Source organism: Phodopus roborovskii, unplaced genomic scaffold (assembly GCF_943737965.1).
Source record: "Phodopus roborovskii unplaced genomic scaffold, PHOROB, whole genome shotgun sequence".
Classification (NCBI taxonomy): domain Eukaryota; kingdom Metazoa; phylum Chordata; class Mammalia; order Rodentia; family Cricetidae; genus Phodopus; species Phodopus roborovskii.
This window is the reverse complement of record NW_026125708.1, coordinates 909871-928788: the sequence shown is the minus strand read 5'-3', so window position 1 is coordinate 928788 and position 18918 is coordinate 909871. Positions and strand designations below refer to the sequence as shown.

General features: G+C 38.2%; 1 protein-coding gene across 1 annotated transcript; it reads right to left on the bottom strand.

The window, feature by feature from the left end:
- Window positions 1-5993: 5993 nt before the first annotated feature.
- On the bottom strand, window positions 5994-18457 carry Yipf6 (Yip1 domain family member 6). Its single transcript, XM_051178495.1, has 7 exons — window positions 18340-18457; window positions 15250-15378; window positions 14950-15028; window positions 14299-14341; window positions 12236-12361; window positions 11496-11653; window positions 5994-10266 (listed from the first exon to the last, which is right to left on the bottom strand). Exons 1-7 carry the CDS (start codon window positions 18394-18396, stop codon window positions 10151-10153), a joined length of 708 nt encoding a protein of 235 aa, XP_051034452.1. The 5' UTR covers window positions 18397-18457; the 3' UTR covers window positions 5994-10150.
- Window positions 18458-18918: the final 461 nt, after the last annotated feature.

The following is an 18918-nucleotide window of genomic DNA, read 5'->3' as shown; positions in this document are numbered from 1 at the left end:
CCCCTACTTTACTTTCCAACTTCTAAATTATTTTACATTTGTTGATGTGTATATGTATGTGTTGCTGTGGCATGCATGTGGAGGTCAGATGACAACTTTCAGGAGTCAGTTGTCCTCTTCCACGGCATGGGGCCCAGGGATTAAATTCAGGCCTTCAGGCTTTTCCCCACTGAGCCATCTCACCAGCCTAGCCCTTAGAAACACATTTTAAAGACACAAAAGCACAGGGAGGTGATATGACTTACTCAAAACGGTCATGTATGATTCTGAAACTTAGGGCCATGCCAGTGAGTTTTCATGAGCTCAAAATAGACCTGGTAATTGATGGGACATTGGAAGTTGTTCAACTCACTTAGCCAGGGCTGCTCCCTGTGCAGCTAGAAGACTTAATGAGCTTGTTCACAGTCTTTCACTGGAATCAATAGCCGGGCTTTAAAAAAGAGGGAAAAGATCTCACAAAGCTCTTGTTAAAAGAAAACTTTCTCTCAGACTTCTGACAACATTGTTCACCCCATCTCCACTTCTACCATCAACCCCACATTGAACTGCCTTAGAGATTCCCAAGGGAACATTACCAGGTCTTGGGGAAATAATCCAGAGGTTATTTTATCAGTAACTGAAAAGGGCTGGAGTTGTGACAGTGAGACCATCGCTGTGTTTTATCTGAGATTACTGCCAATCATCCTAAGTAGTAATTATTTTTATTTCCTTAGGATATTGGGCATGGAGCCCAGAGACTGACATGGACTAGGTGAGCACTCCATCACCAAGTTACATCCCCAACCCTTAGCAATTCTTTTAAAAAAATGACAATGATAGGTTGGGGGTGTCGCTCAGGGGTACAGAGCTTGCCTAGAATACACAAGGTCCTGATTCAACCCCTGGTGTTCCCAGAAAACTGTTCAGTCACTAAATGTAACAGTAACGGTTAGGAATTTCAGTTCCAGATGAACAGATTTTATGTTGTCTTCACTGAGTGCAGGTCTGAAATATGACTTATTTGAAGATTCTGGAAAAGCAGAGTAGGAGGAAGATTAGGAAAGTTTTGAGTTCAAAGTACTCACCACTGGTGAGTCTACTCTTCTGTGCAGCTCCCAGGCATGGGGATTCTCTATGCCTCCCTCCCTCCCTCTTTTTCTCCCTCCCTCCCTCCTTTTCTCCCTCCCCCCCCCACCCTGTGTCTTGAAACTTGTTCTGTAGACATGGTTGGTCTTGAACTCACAGAGATCTGCCTGCCTCTGCCTCCTGAGTGCTGGGATTTAGGGTTAGAGCCAAATGAAGTCTCTTAATGCTCTGAGGGACTGTGAAAATTCTCCAGTCTCTTTTCTTGTCTTATTTTTGCTTTCTCACTCCATGGCACCCAGATCCCATGCAGCCCCATACAACAGTAGCAGGGGCGGCACCCTTATCTCTTAGGATACAAAAGGTAAACACTAAAGAAAGGAAATAATTCCTCTTCAATTGGAACTGCCGTGACCCAACATATCCCCTTGGCATTTTTACTTCATTTTGGTCTCATGCAATTTAGCTAAAATTTGATGATGGCACAGCAGACTTCCTGTGGTCCCTGCTTTCTGGCAGAAGCACCCAAACAGAAAAGTCCTGAAAAGAAGTGTCTGGAGTCCCACTGAAAGATCTGTAAAGGAGGTTCTTCTTACACTTCAAGCAGAATATGCATGGATCTGACTCAAAGTGACACAAAGAGATTTTTTTAAAAAAAAATAATGACTATTAATGCCAATATTAAAATGTAATACTATGATAGATTCTGTGTGATATTGCCATGCATGCATATAGTATGTGCTAATCAAATTGAATGTCCATTCTTGACCTTTACCCCTTCCTGTACCCCTCTATTCCTTAGCAATATTTGAAGTCAATTTTTTGAGTTTTTACAAATGAAAGAATATGTGGTACTTGGTCTTTTATTGTGTGGGAAGAGATTGGAAGGGAAAAGGCACCACAAATTCTCACATTGGCCGCTGGATGGCATAAGTCTGGCAAACTTTGAATAGCACTACTAATCTTTTTAAACAATGAACCCAGAAACTGCAGCCCACTTGCAAGTCAGAACCTACTTACTGCCCAATTGCTTCCCGAAATGAAGACTAAGACTACAAGCATTCTTGTTAAAGCGGAAATAGGAAATAATATTATTTAAAATGTTCAGGATACTTTCCAAAATTCCTGGGTATATGAATACTCTTAACTTACAAGAGAAAGAAATTCAAAGGTATCAACACAGCGATAGCGCGTCTTGGGAATTTGACACAAATTGAGTTATTGTGAATCTTTGACAATTTATTTTAACCAATATATAAGAAAAATATGATGCTTTAATAAATGTTTATATTGTGAAATGAAATGGCTTTTTGTTTTTGTTTGTTTTGTTGTTGTTGTTGTAGATAGGGCTTTGCCTTGTAGCCCAGGCTAGCCTCTAAGTACTGCGAGTCTTCTACCTCAGCAACCCCACACCTCCTTTTATTCTTCAGCATTTTATTGGTGTATATTCATTGCATATAGCATTGGGTTTCATATATGCAATTTCTTTTAAGTATGCCATTTGTACCCACTCCCATTCTTTCCTTTTAATTCTTCACTGTCTTCTCTCTTCCTGCTGGTCTCCTCCCTTCCTCTAGTCTCATTTCATTTCTGATTTTATGTTTTTTATATACACATGTTTTTATGTATCTATAAAGAATTCTAGGGCTCATACATGAGAGAAAACAAGAGCTATTTGTCTTTTTCCACCTGACTTTGTCAAATATGATCTCCAGTTGCACCTATTCCATTGTGTATATTTGTATGTTTCCTTTAGCCACTCATCTATTGTTGGGCACCTAGGCTGACTTTATAACTTGAGGTATATAGATAGCAGTGCTAGAAATATGGGTGTGTACCTACATCTGTGATATGACTTCGGGTCTATACTCAGAAGTGGTATAGCTAAGTTATATAATATTTTTATTTTTGGTGATTTAAAAAAATAACCTCCATACTTATTTCCTTCGTGGCTGTATCAAGAGACACAATTTTAACAAAACAAAGCTAAAAATCCCCAGAATGAACAACATACCACATTTTAAAATAAAGACAGGATTAGCAGCAGTGCTACATTGAGCAGTATTGAAGCACAGGGCAAGGACAAATCAAGTAATAGCCATGCTATCTACAACATGCAGAAGAAAAAAACAGAAAGAAATTAACAGAAGTTCAAACAATAGTGGGACAATGACAAAAACCCTAGTGTTCTTGACTTTAGGACTCCCAGAAGAAAGGAAGAGTGAAATGAAGGAAATGTCTTGAAAAAATAGTTAAAAAATAATTCCAAAGTTTAATGAAAGTCTGAAATGTGTGGACAAGTTCCCCCCAGCACTTGGGAGGATGAAGCAGGGTGATCAGGAATTGGAGGTCAGCCTAGAGAGCTTGTCTTAAAGAAAACAAAACAGAACAAAAAGGGGCTTAGGGTATATTTCAGTGGTAAGTGCTTGCCTAGCATATCCAAGACCCTGGTTTTGACTGATTTCCAGAACTGGAAACAAAATTCTCCCACCCTTGCAGAGCCTTTTGAAGGGTATGTAGTGGCTCACTGGAGAAGGGGGCCTCAATTTCAAGGCCAATCTTGGCTTCTTAGCTGTAAAACTTCATTATGAAACCTCAACAAGCATCTATCCCTAAACATATAACAAAAGAACTGATCTCCATCAACAGGAGAAGATATCTGAAATCAAGCAGACAATAGGATGCATTAAAGATTAGTTAGTGATTACACAGCTGTTTCTTATAAGAAAATAAGGGAAATCCAAAGTGCTGAAACAAGATCATTGTCATCTTGGGACTTTTGTATTAGGTCGAATACGATTTAGAAATTAAGTAAAAATATTCTCATGTACATTCTAAAATTGCAACTCAGAAAATTCATTGCCAGCAGATGCACTCTATAGTGGTCACTGAGGGATGCTCTTTACACAGAAGTGAAATGCTAGAAATATGGACTAAAAATGAAAGATCAGGGGTGTGTGCTTACCGAAAACATGTGTTCTATGTCCAGCAAAGTGTGGTGACACATGACTATAATCCCAAAATTCAGAAATACACTTGAGGGGAGCCTGGGCTAAAGAGTGACATTGTTTTACTAAAGGAAAAGAGCCCAACAAAATAGTAAAAGTGAAACAAACACCCTAGTGTTAAACTCTCAGCGGTCTATTTCTCTATGGTGGAAGAAACTGTAGAAAGGAAGAAAGTTTTAGAAAACCCTGTCTCAACTTACAGTAGCAGTGGGCTCATGCACAAAACTGGCTCCATTAACATCCCATCATGGCCTAGGCGGTATTATTAGGCTGGCTCTACCCCTCCCTGAAGGAAATCTACCCTCTGATGTAGCCACTGCTGAACTGCTCTTGCTCATGTAACCTCCCACACATGCTCATGGAAGCAACCTCATTAAATATAGTGGAGCATACATACAAAACAACAGAGGTGTAGGTACAAAACAACAGAGGTTAGGAAGGGGACTTGTTGGGAATAAAAAAGCTTGGTGTAAGGAAAGGGATGATAATGTGGGGGAAATAAGCAACATGTATTATGGGTGTATGCAATTGTGATTTAAAAATAAGGATAATCCTGTTTTAAAAACTGAGTGCATTTATAAGGGTGGGACTGTAACTAACTCCAGTGGTGAAGTGCTTGCCTACCATGTGTGATGATCTCAGTTCAATTCCTGGCAGCCCCAAAGTTTACCTTTAAAATTGATCTGAGGGAAGCTCTGTGATGAAGAGTACCTGCTGCACTCAATATCCAGTCCTTGATAGCAGCAGAGATGGGCTAGTTTATTTCCTAGCCCATCTCTACAGCTAGTTATGCTTGGGTTTGATAGCAGCTGCCATTTAGTATTTGTGTGGCCTTGGGTGTGTCATATTGTAGCTTACACAGGTCTTTGACTAACATGAAGTGTTCCATGAGCACATACATGAAATTTAGTCTCTCTATTGTCAGCAGAGTTCTTTCTTCTTTCCAGAGAAGACTGCAGAGTAACCGATTTCATGGACCAGTTTCACATTCTCCTGTCTTTTGCTACAAAGGCTTGAATCAAAACATCCTCCTTATGAGTTTAGCCTTGTGGTGTACATGATTTGTAATCCTAATACTCAGGAGGCCAAGGTAAAGGGTGCTAGACTTACATGGTGAGACCCTGACTCAAAAAAACAAGGGATAGGGAAACAGCGCATCGGTGGTACACCTGCCTAGCATGTGCATGCCCCGTGTTTGAACTCTCAGCACTATAAGATGGTAACATCATTATGGGGTTAAGTGTTGATGATGATAATACATGAAAATCCATAGCAGATTGTTTCAACTAGTAAATTGTTCTTCACTCTTGCCCTGAAGCTATTGTTCTCATCAAGACTGTCCAAGGTACCATGCTCCTTTAACATTAGTGACATCTATAAACTATGACTACTACCTTGCAGACTTGTATTTGCAGTCATCCAAAACATATAACTTTGATAGCCAGGGCCAGCTCCTTCTCAGCTATTTTCAGAAACACACATTCTTCTAGGCTTCAGGCTTCCAAATTATAAACACAGGGACACCCTTCCACCCACACTTTGTCTATTAATCCAACTATTTTCCATGTCCTCATATAGTACTTTTGAGCCACTTCCAGAAAGATAGTCTACTGAAGGCATTCTACTTCCCAGAACAGTAAGCTCTACAGTAGCAGTCCCTGAGTTTTCAATTATTGTTTGCTCCAAGGAAACCTCACTCTCTGATATTCTAGTTGTTCTTATGGGCTTGACACATCATTTGATTACAAAAAGGCTGGTGTGAATAGAAATACAATGTATTAAGGATTAATATACCTGGCATATCATATTTGCTCAATAAATGTGATTTCCCTTTAAAACTTGTTTCACATAATGTTAGATTTGTTTATTATTTATCATCTTCCATCAATATAGTACAAAGGCATAAAGGCAGACACAAATTGCCCCTTTCCAGTGTTTTTATTGACACATACAACATTTACAAACCATTTTACAAGTTTCTTTACACAGGTTTACTGTTCATAAGAAAGATCAGAATTAGAGTACCAAAGACCAGAAATGAACAAACTTCATTAAGGCAAAGTCTTTATGCTCACCACATATACCCAAATGGAAAAGGCATTCAGTTCTCAAACGACTTACTTCAGTCTTATTAGTCCCAGTACCCTATGTGACCAGATACAACCCTATACTATAAACATCGTAAGAGATGTTCCATAGGAAAAGTAAAAGTAGTTGATCTTCAAATTTGAGAAAAAGACTATGTATATGTAAAATGGGAAGTTTTTAAAGTACTTTGTTTGATTCTTGAAACTTTAACAAATATAGATTGTGTGTAAAAAGAGAAGGAGAAAGAGGGTTCAAAGGCAGAAAAACTATTTCTTCCTAAGTCTGCCTGCTTTGTGTGCTCAGATGCCAGAGTTCTATTACTCTGAAAAAAGAACAAGACATTCTATCTCCAGTCAGCTCTAGGGTGCAAAGGTTAGTAACAGGAGACTAACCCTGGGAGGGAATGTGTTCATTTTATGTGCCTAACAGTACAATGTAAACTGCATCTCATCTAATGTGTTCTTACCATAAATTAACTTCCTGCATGGCCTTGGACAATTACATTTCTGTGCCTCAATTTTCTACTGTAAAATGAGAATTATAGTACTTTATGTCGAGGAGTGGAGGGAATAGAGCAGGTACTACAAACAGCCAGATGAATAGACAGAAAGTAGACTAGTAGTTGCAGGAACTGAAGGTGAATAGAGAACAGGTGTGACTGGTTTCTCTGCAGTGATAAAGACAGACATTTTCAAATTAGACAGCAGTGATGGTTGTGGAACTCAAAATACAGTAAGAAACACTGAATTGTACACTTTGAAAACTGGATTTTATGGTAAAGTGTACTTTAATAAAGCTATTACAATAGTTCTTTTAAAAGTAGAATACTAAATTGGTATAGAGTAAGTGCCCAATAAATGTTAACTATTAATAATCATAAAATTATTGTCCCTGTCAGTTCTATATTCATAACAAAAGCACAGACTCTAGAAAAGGATCTTTAATTTACATACATGGATCCATCAATATTCATACATTTAGTTCCATTCAACCGTCTCAGAAATTGACAGTCTAGTTAAGGATCACTTCAGTACTCAAACTGTACTAAAATATCAGTATGCAATGGATGACTCAACGGTACCCAAAAATATCAACTGACAAATTTTCATTTTCATCTCCAGGAAAAAGCAGGCATCTCAGATGCAGTAAGTCAACAGATTATTATATCTCCAAGTACAGGCTTATTAGCCTTCTAATCACATTTTTAGGGGTACTATTTATAAAAGACGAGTCAACAGCAAAATGATTACCACTCTTGATACATAACTTCACCCAACAAAAGAAAGATCCCACAACACAATGAAAAAAAACAAATTCAACTTATATAACTTTGAGGCTAAAATTCAAACAAAACACATAAATATAAAAAAAAAAAATCCTTATTGGATGGTGACTTTCAAGAACCATTCAGAACATTTAAATATGTTGTCATTGATAGTTTTTGTAATCTGAGAACCAATTAAATCAAGTCTTCACCCCTCCTATGGCTAAGCCATGTAACAACAATTGTCATGGTCTCAGATGTAGAAACAGCAGGTGATCACCCAAGCTGGCTATGATACCCATACACACACATTCTGCTTGAAATTCACCAGAAGCATGAAATGTCACCAACCTAGAATAGGAGTCCCTCTGTTGTAGGCTTCTGCCCTTCTAGTCTTCATTTCTAGAATCAACCATAAGCCTTTGCAACAAACCAAGAAAAGCTACATTACAACTTTCAGACTCAGGACTTCACTTGTCACAGAAAGCAACAGACATTTTGCATATATTTATCATTCGAATCTAGAAAAAAAGTAATTAATCTTCCAGTTCATCTACTTTTTTTTGGCAATGCCAAGGACTGAATCAACAGTACTATGCATGTCTGGCAAATGCTCTACCACCAAACTACACCCTCAGTCCTACATTTCAATTATATAAAACCATTTATCAAATTACCCAAGAGCAACAGATTAACACTCACAGGATCACACTGTCTTATATCCAATGTGTGTAACCCTCCAAATGCCCTTAAATTGTGGCGTTAGGGATTTCAGAATAAATGTTTCACCTGAGTAAAATCCAGTAGAGACTAAATCTCCTTTGAGAAGTATGGTTACTACATTATTATACTTTTGAGAAGTATGGTTACTACATTATTATACTTACTTGGGCAGATTACAAAAAAAAAAACTTAGAAAAAATATTTGAGTGGAAAGCTTAAAATTTTTCAGATAATGGAAAGAGAGAATTTATGACAAACCTCAAAAAAATCAACGTCAGTTTCAATTTTTTTTCTTACTAACTCAAGAGTGAAACACTTGATGTATCCACACAGGGTTTATAATTTAAAAAATAAATTACAATAAATTCAAATATATACCACCAAATCTTTAGACAAGGCTGGGATAGTGAGGGTAAACTCAGTAATGCTTTGTAACTCATCCCATGAACTCATTTGGCCTAGCATTGTTCATTTGGTTACTCTGAGAATGGGAAAAATTACATTTTTAGAATTATATTTATATGAAGGTAGTCTTTAAATACAAAATCAATAAATATTTAAATTCTGTGATAAAGAAAACACACGGAATAAGAAATTTCTATCTCTATAAGTAAGTGCATATTTACAATGAATGATCGGACTCCTAATTTTTGTCAATTAGAATTCTTCAATTGAAATAGAGAAGGTAACAGCTCTTACTACCTTACAGGAGTCCTACTTAGCTGCGAATCAGCCTGTCTGACATTCTGTTCCCTGAAAAACCTTCACACTTCTGTGCATAAATATCTGAGAGTATAGGTGGGTGCACATGTGCAAAATGTACATATCTAAAGGGGAGCTTACTAGGTTTACAAATAAAGTCTATAAAACACAAAATAAATTGCTATTCCCCAGCCAGAAACAAACAAACAAATACAAAAAACTCCATATATAATAAAAAAAAAATGCTGAGCCCACTACAGGAAAGGCAGCAGCTGTAAACTCAACTTACCCTTTGTCATGTTACATACACATCCGTCTGTTACCCAGGCTTCAGAACACTAGATTCTGTGTCCATTTGGTTAAATGTACACTTCTGATGTAGCCTTTCTTTCTAGTCTGAGGCTGGACCATACCAAATAATGAATAGGTCCTTTTAGCTATGCAATATGTAACCTATACCTTAAAAGAAAGTGCCCACATGACAATATGCATTACAAAACCATGAAGTAGATTTCTTCCTTCTGCTACTTAGAAAAGCTCAAACATTGGACCACTGAGAACATCAGTCAAAGGAAAGTTGCATGCCTGACTGCTAGCATTGTATATTCAGGAAAATATAAACAGAGGAAAGATTAAAAACTAGAGTACTAGCTGAGGTACTGTTATACATGACAGAAAGGCAACTATATAAAAATATTATTAAAAAGCTGTTTCTTTAGATGTCATTTGCTTAAAAACAAACAAAAAACAAACCAAGTATAGCACTACCTCTGACCAAACTCTGAAAATTAGTTAATGCATGTTTTCTCCTCCCACATCTATAAACCTTCCTAACCTGTCTTTGCCTTCTTAAGTTTGGGGGAGAACAGAAAAAGAAAATGGATACAGACTATTACTACTTATGAAAAGAGGCATATTCTAATAGTCATAAGGCAATGTGTTTAAGAGCTGCACGTGAACAAATATTCTCCAAGCTGAAGATGATCACCAACCCTTTTTAATTTGCAGAATGGATCCACTTGCTCCTCGAGTCACTGGTTGTCACCCTAATAGATCACAGTAACTTCATCATGCCTTAAGGAGGCATTTTACTATGTGTGGTATGCAAATGTATTTGAAAGAAATAACATTAAGAGAAAGAGGACAGTCTTGCAAATATCAGTTCCTTTATAAATGACAACAGTGCTATGTGGCTCCCTTTTAATACCTCAAGAATGATCAAGGAAGAGGGGAAGTTATCGGTAAGCTGTTCTTTCAGGTGAGCCTTCAGTTAATTGGTTTTCAATGCTTGTACCCAGTTTTACTATGGAGTGAATGTGAGTATCATCCAACTGATCACAAAATAGAATAAAAAGACTGGATACACAGCGAGAGCTTTGCGGTTTGGAGGCTGGCTGTCAGCAAGAAAGGCTGTAGATGCTAAAGAAACAAAAAGAAATATTTAATATAATCATGTTACCAGAACTACTATTTACTAAAGTCCAATGTGACTGGCATAATCTGGAACATAGAAGGACACTAAAAGTTTAGTTGTATTTGTGGCCCCTCAGAGAATAATATTTTAAGTTCAGTTATAGGGCAATTATGTATGGCTCAGTGCAGAATACTTGCTTAGTATATGAAAGGCTCTAGGTTCCATCTACAACTATATATACAAGCAGAGTTCATGTATCTGTCATCTTCCAATATCCCAGGGCAGCATCTTTCAAATACTAAAGCTTCAAATTTCTTTGACTATTTTGAATAGAAATCCTTCTTCAGCAGGTTTCTTGGCCTTTTGTGGAAAGTTACTTAACTATGTCTAGCAGGTATAAATATGTGTAAGGTTATTTGCTCCTATAATAAATAGTCTTATATTGCTTCTTTCATTTTTGTGAGTTAATTTGGGAAGGGGTCTGTTTTATTACTGTTGGTATCGACATTTTTTAAAAACAAGATCTTATGTGAACATACTATGTAGCCAAAGTTGACTTTGAACTCAAAATCCTCTTGCTGCTACTTCTCAAGTGCTAGGACTACAGGCCTGCAAGTTATCAGCTCTCTTTAAAGTCCTATTCTGTCCATCCAAGAAAAGTCTACTCATCTTCTCACTCATCAAGAATAACCCCTGTAAGTTAGGTAGAATGGTACAAATCTTCAATCCCAACAATTTAGGAGGCAAAGGCAGGAGGATTGAGTTCAAGGCCAGCCTGAGTGACATAAGAAGATCCTGTCTCAAAAAATGTGGATATGTACAGCTTTTTGTTCTGTTCTGTGGTGCAGAAGCTTGAACTAGGGCTTATAATTGCTAAGTAAGCACTCTACCATAAGTAGCACTATATTCCCATTCTCATTTTAAGTTTCATTGAGATAGAATATTGCTAAATGTCCAGTCTAGCCTTGAACTTACAATCTTCTTGCCTCGATCTCCAAAGTAGCTGGGATTATAAGTGCACACCACCACGCCCAGCAACTTTTCACATCTTCTAAGTTCAGATGTCTAGCTCACATAACATGGACTCTTATCACCTTCAATACCTACTTAAAACATCAGGTTTTATGGCTGTTATGTTCATTTGACAGCAGAATTTCATTGTTCATAACAGGATTTCCATCTTTAACTCATGTTTATATCTACTCTGGTACTATAGATATAAATACATACTTACCAATCACAGACCAAGCGAACATCACTGCCACCACAAAAAGCCGAATCATGAAGTTTATTGGTCCCTGCCCAGCCAAAAGCACCAGGCGGCAAATCAGCATTGCAACGGTCAAAGGAAGGATACAGTATCCCAGCACGCATAGGCTCTGAAAGAAAGAACTACAAACAACATACATCCACAAGTCATAAGTATTACTGGGCAGTACCAAGATACATCTTATTGTACAGCTATCTCAGAGGTTCAATGGACTATTGCCTCCTTCCCGCTATCTTATCTATACCTTTATCCTGATGATAATTTCATGAAAGTAGTCCCCTGTATCATAAACTTTCATTTTCTCTATACTCTTCCTGTTTCCCTCTTCAGGCCTTTAGTAGTCAATTTTCTAATATCAGATGATCGACTCTAATTCCTAGAGAGCTCCCATTGATCTTCTAATGTAGTTCTTAATCTATTCTAGTTAGATACCAATTTGAGAATGTGTTTTATCATAGGTTTCCCACAAAAGTATATAACTTCTTAAAGTAAATTTGCTTATAACTTTAAAGTTTTCAGAGAAAATCTGAAGGACATCACTGAATTCCAAAATTTATTTCAATTGAGTAGTTGCTCTATTGTAATGGGAACTTCTTATTTTGTCCTTAAGTCAAATTTTCTTTAAAAAATATCAAAATACCATTGTTTTCCTAAAATCTATGATGTGCTACTAGCAAAGAGGAAAGAGTACATACGATACTCACATGTTGCCGCCAAGAAGTTTTGAATTGAGTGTAATAGTAACCGCTCCAAACCAGACGACGACAAAAACTTCTGCAAATTGTGGTCCTCCATCTTTTTCTCCATCCACAGAGCTCTTTTGTAGCATTCTAAGAAACAGCAATGAAAACTACATAATCTTTTATACAAAGCAAGAAAAACATACATTCTCACCAGACTGCTATGACAAACCTCATCTGAACAACTGTAAGGAATGTATTATACTTTGTATTGTAAGGGAAACACCAATACAATCTGGCAAGGTTTTCTTATTTAAAATCTAAATGCCTAAGGACAATAAGGAGTACTGTATTTTAATCTTTCTGGAATGTATAACTGGATTGTAAAAGCCTCTCTGTCTATGCATAAGTTACTGAACCAAACCTCGCTCACAAATATGAGATATTTTGTTGTTGTTCGTATAACATGTAAAATAGCTTTAAATTTAACAGTATTTTTTGTTTTTTAGTTGGAATGCTTCACCTAAGACTATATATCTGATGGTGGGTTCGGTGATGTGCATCATAAACCCAACTAAGACTGAGGCAGAAGGCTCTTGAGTTAAATGAGAAGAATGTACTTTTCTAGGGAGGATTAGCTCAATGGTAGACAAGAATGTCCACCTTGAATGCATGAGGCCCTCGGTTACATTCCCAAGCAAAACAAAAAAGGAATCTATTCATGGGTTTATGTGAAAAGTCAGATTTTTTTTCACACTGGGCCTCTGAGATTCTAACACAATATTGGGTGGAGATAGCATAGCAACAAGGGCCTTCCAGTCATCAGGTCAGTACTCTATGTATGTTTGTATTACTTTTCTAGCTGTTAGCAAATCTGAGTGTTTGCTTGCTTGCATTTTAAACAAGGTCTGCTTGTGTGGCCTAGACTGGACTTTAATTTGCTATCTTCCTGCCTCAGCTTCTTGAGCACCAGTATTATAGGTACCATGCTCAGTTACAAATTTGTACTTGTTAAAGTTCTAGAGCAAATGGTCAATAATAGAAATAGTCTTTAAACTTATTTAGTTGTGAGTTTTTAAAGATCAGAATATCAATATCATTACTAAAGGACTTCGCTTTGAAGCCAAGTAAATATTGAACTGTCACCTAAATATTTTGTGTCTAAGAATTTAATAGATATAAAATGTTTTAAACTCTGGATTTAGGATACTAAGTGTTTTCCCTAAAAAAAATAATTAAAAAAAAACAAGTTCATAACTTCTTCTTATTACACAGGATAGAGAAATTATATATTAAGTCTTGTTTGGTTATGCTGTGGAAGATTCTGTATTGTACGGCTATGTGTATTCTATTCCAAATCCTGACCATAAGGTGCAAAGAATGGCTGGCACTCTTTGTTGTCTGGAACCCCTATCATTTGAGGATGGTAGGGTGAAAAGAATACTAACTACTCTGGGAGGCAGTTGACTCAGACACTGATCCTAGTTCTGTCACTAGACATGTCATTCAATTTTATCTTAGGACTTCAGTTTTCTCTGCAAATAAGTGAAGGGAAACTACATAAGCTCTAAGGTTAACCTCTTAAAACTAGCATACATCCTTTCAAGGCACTTCACTGGTTCTCTTGGTATGATTACTAAAAGTACAAGTAATATTGCATTATGATCTTAATGATCATGATAGATTTAAAATGTTAATAGTTAACAGTGTTGTGCATACTTGTAACACTAGCACTCAGGAGGCAGAGGCAGGAGAAGCACAAATTTGAGGCAAGCCTTAGCTATATAGAAAGTTCTGGGATAGTATGGGCTACATAGTACAAACCTGTCTCTCTCTTATTTATATATTTATTTATTTTTTCGAGACAAGGTTTCTCTGTGTAGCTTTGTAGACCGGGCTGGACTTGAATTCACAGAGGTCCATCTTCCTCTGCCTCCCGAGTGCTGGGAGTAAAGGTGTGTGTCACCACTGCCTGGCTCAACCCTGTCTTTGTTAAGAGCTCCCAAATACCTAGTCAAATTTTTCCTTAATTTTGGAACTCCATCAAAAAAAGTTTTAGTTCAAATGAAGGAAATGTAATTACTTACAATGCAAGTGTCACACACAGTATTAATGGGCCCCACAAATCCCCTACAAGGAAAGAAAAGACAGGCTGCTAAGAAACAGATATGCCATATTGTCTATTTTTATCCTAATACTCAGCTCTCACTCTTAGAATCCAAGGAGCAAGTTTTACCTAATCCTTCCCAACCTTTATGTCCCCACAAGTCTTAACCATGCCCTTTAAGGTTTGCTCCCTTCTTCAGTCATAAATTACCCTTTCTTCATTTCCTAATCCCCATTCCAGCACATTAAGAGCTATGTACAATCAATATGTCCCCCAAATGTACAAAATATTCAGAACAAAAATTTTGCCTGTGACTTCAGGGTTTGGAGGGAATCAGAATCTCATCAAAGGACTTAGGTGATAATCACCTCAAATTCCCAACTACAGCCAAATCACATTACCAAGCTCAGCTGTGACCACTTTTAAGGTTCATATTTACTGACGAGCTTAATAGAATGAGTCAAGTCTTTTAACTTCTAAAATTCTATTCCAAATTTCTTCTAAAAATTTATATAACTATTTATTTCTGTAAAATAACATCAACTTTATTATATCTGCCTTTGCTTTATAAAGCAGTATTGATAAGGTACCAATGATATGAAGCAAATACTCAAACACTTCCCATACTCACAATCTCGTAGCAAAGCATTACTTTTCCTTGGATATAAAACGTGCATAAATTTCTTCCCCACAGCTTTTAGATCACGCATCTAAAAGACAAAAATAACTTGATATACTATAATGATTAAAGTTACCAGGAAGTCCCCTCCATTTGCTAAAAAGACTAACAACTCACTCTCAAAGAGAAACCCTTAAATTTCAACAGAAAAACATATATTAAAAGTCAAAGAACCAAACAAAAAATATTTGGAAGTATTAGTAGTATTTACTCCCATATCACTAAAGGGGCTTCCCAACTAGTCTAACTTACGATGGTATGGCGAACAGATTCATTTAATGTAGAGTTGTCAAGTTCTCGAGCATGAGCACTCATGGGAATGGTAATCTCTCCTTCTATTGGGATGTCTTGTGAAATAGATATATCAGAAAGGCCCGCAAACTAAGAAAAGATGGGGGAAAGAAAATTAAGCCAATATGAGATTGCAAAATAGCTTAAAAAACACCATTTTCTAGAGTTGGGACTGTAAATTTCATTTGGGTTTTGCATAGTAGTTAAAAGTAAATTTTAGCTCAACATACATTACACAATACAGTACACAATACAGTTAATTCTCAAACATACCTTTTAATTAAAGGCTATGTTATCTAATGTACTATGTCACAGTAAAATAATGCTTGCATTAGTTTATGTACTTTTCACTATTCTGTGATGAGTTTCATTTTCCAAATTAATAAACTCGGATTTAGGGTGAAGGCACCTTTAGGGGTCCCTGCGAAAATTAAGATAATGGCAAGTCCTGGGGTCTTGGGCAGACCAGATGTAACTTTTGTTGATATATATCACTTGTCAAGATTAAGGAGGTCTCCAATGATCAAATCTGACCCATATTGACCTTGAAGGAATCCTCTGCTTCTTGTTTCCTGTGAAAATAAAAGCATAACCTCTCCCCCAAAGCATTTTAGACTTCCATTTGACAAATAAATTTTTGACTTCCATTTTAAAGTTATGACATTCCTAAAGTATATAGGCTTGTTTATTTCAACAGTACCTCTTTCAAAACCCTGTCTCTTAGCAGCTGTCATTTGCTTATCAACAATAAAAAACATTCAACATACAGGATCCAGACTCCCTGTGTATTTCCTGTATCTGTGTTACACAATAAATAAAAGACTCAGAAACTGATATTCTGGTTCAAACTTCAAGCTGAAGATCAGAAAAGCAAAGCAGTTGGTCACTAGCTCCTACTGTACCTCAGCCTGAAAGGCGATCCTGGCTCCACCAAACCTCACACTGTAACTTCTCAGCATGCCTGGAGATTCCTGAGACTTCAACATCTTCCTATCCTCAATGTGGCTGGAGAATGAATCTGATACTGACACCTTGCTCCTGTCTTATATACCTAATTCTGGCATTAAAGGTGTGTGGTCCCAGGTGCTGAGATCATGTTTGTGTGAGCTGTTTCTCTTTAGGACTGGATCAATCTTGTATAGATCTTGATGGCCTTGGACTCACAGAGATCCACCTACCTCTTAATCTTGAGTCTAGGATTAAAGGTGTGTACCACCACCTCCTAGATTCTGGCTGCTGGGATTAAAGATGTGTGCCCTACAGCTTGTGGCTGACTTTGCTTTCTGAATCCTCAGGCAAGCTTTAATAAATGTATTACCATACCTCCATGCAACTTATTCTTTTTTATATATTATTTTATTTCTCTCTTTAAAGACTATTATTTGTAAACAATATCCTTTTTTATGACTGTCTATATCTTCTTTTCTTTCTTAAACCAATGCACATTGTCAAACACACTGTAACCTGTTTAGAGGTTTTTCCCATCTGGAGCTGCCTTTACTGTGCATCTCTAGTCTTTTTTGTGTGTATGAGCAAAAAACTGCTAGGTGGTATGGCTAGGTCCTCTGCTGCAGCTCTGGTGAGTGGCAAAGACCCCTACTCGGGTCCATGAAAGCCCAGCCTAAAGCTTGCAGGCCTGGCTGGAGTGGTGTGACCAGGAACTACATTTAACACCCACAGCATCTTTAGGAAGTGGGTGCTCTGCACTGCACCAGGTATTTTCACTTACCTACAGTCTAAAAGAAGACGTGTATTTGGAGGGTTATGGATGTTTGTTATTATTTAGAGAAATATAGGCTAAAGAGACAACTATTAATCTCAGATATTTTGCATTGTCATGGATTTTGGTATACTAATACAAATTTAAAGGATTTTTGTTGTCCTGTATGTATATATCTCTACTGTTGTTTGGAGCATTGTATGTACATTGTGTGCAATGTATAAACAATAAATGAGGTTAGTGGTTAATCTATAATAATCAAAAAAATAAATAAACTCGGATTTAATGTGATCCATAAGAAGATCCAATTACCTTCTCCCTTCAGTGCTGGGGACTGGACCTATAAGACACTGCATATGCAAAACAAGCACTGTACCACAGAGCTATATTTCCAGACACAATACACTCTTTGATAGTTTCATTCCTGGTGCCTAAAATACTGTCTGGAACACAGTAGACATCCAATAAACATTTGCTGAATGGAGAGGTGAACAAATAGAGCTAGTGAGGAGCAGAGTCAGGACTAGGACCAAGTTCACTTCCCTCTCACTTCAGTTCTCTATTGTTAAGCTGCCAATTTAAAACAAAAGAAATGGAAACATTTATCGAGCAAACACTATAAGCAAATACTGTTTGGGAGGAAGAACATCAGGGCATAACACTGACTTCCTTATACTCTTCCATTCATGGCCTTGACTGTATTAGGCACTTCATAAAAGATTATGTCATTTTATCTTCCTGAAAACTCTTAAAGGCAGATACCTTCATTTTAGTTTAGGAGATAAAGACCCTCTATTGAAATGAATTTCTTAAACTCACACAGGCTTCATTGTGAATGGACTCCAGCCCACCTAATTTTACCTGTAAAGCCTGTATTTGTACGCGCTGTGGCTTTTACTCTAAGTGTCCCGAAGGGGATGACAATGACCTGGACATAATAATGACCCGAGTTACAGGCAATAAAATGACAACGACCTCTGGGAAGCAGTTTGTCGTTACTTCTGGTGTACGTGTACGTCATAACGGCTGGAGACAAGTCTTGATAAAATGACAGTGAGCGATACTTCAGAAAACACTCAAAGCTCAGCATTTAGCGCAATTCATTGGACAAGTATTCCCTAGTGTACAAGGACAGGAGAGATTCGCGAAAAGGCATAGGACAGCGGAAGGAGGGGAAAGAGTTAAATGAAAGAACAGGTGCTGTGCTAACAACTGATTGTAGCTGTAAAGGCATGCAGGGCCAAGGACCTCTAGCTCTCTCAAGCTCCCGACTGCCGTATGGGGAGTTCTGCCTCACCCCTGGTCCCTTCTGTAACAGTACCCTAGCTCACCAAAGGCCTAGGCGTCGCTGTCTCGTGTTCTCCGGGAGACTCCTCGGCTTCCGCCATCTTGACACACCTTCGTCCGGGTCGCTCCCATGAGCCTTTGCGAAATCTGAGACGTGGAGAACAAGGCTGGTGAGAGTGCTGCCGCGTAAAGATGACGTCACAGCAGGCGCCCGAGTTGACTGCTGCAGCGCGCTGCCTCTCCCTGTGCTCCGGTAACCTCTGGGCTGGAGCTCGAGTTCCTCGTTGCTCACTGTGGGCGAGCCGGTACCGCTAGATGGCGTTCCGGCTTTCACGCCCTCTAGGAGCACAGGCTCATCTACCCGAAGCGCCCCCGATGCCCAGAGGAGAATGGCTGAATGAAGCGGAACACGAGCGCAGCCGAGCTGAGCGGCGGACAGCAGAATACAACCGAACCTAGCCAAGCACAGCTGAGCCCGGAGGCGCACAGCCGAACCTAGCCGAGCCCAGCGGTGCACAGCCGAACCTAGCCGAACACAGCCGAGCCCAGTGGCGCACAGCCGAACCTAGCCGAACACAGCCGAGCCCAGCAGTGCACAGCCGAACCTAGCCGAACACAGCCGA

What these genes read in the sequence shown, in the direction of transcription:
- Yipf6 (XM_051178495.1), bottom strand. Translation starts at nt 18,396, where the DNA reads ATGGCGGAAGCCGAGGAGTCTCCCGGAGAACACGAGACAGCGACGCCT. An exon ending in CAGCGACGCCTAGGCCTTTG is followed by an intron (nt 15,379 to 18,339) that starts GTGAGCTAGGGT and finishes ATCTTTTCTTAG; the next exon opens with TTTGCGGGCCTTTCTGATAT. An exon ending in CTGTGTGTGACACTTGCATT is followed by an intron (nt 12,362 to 14,298) that starts GTAAGTAATTAC and finishes GCTGTTTCTTAG; the next exon opens with AATGCTACAAAAGAGCTCTG.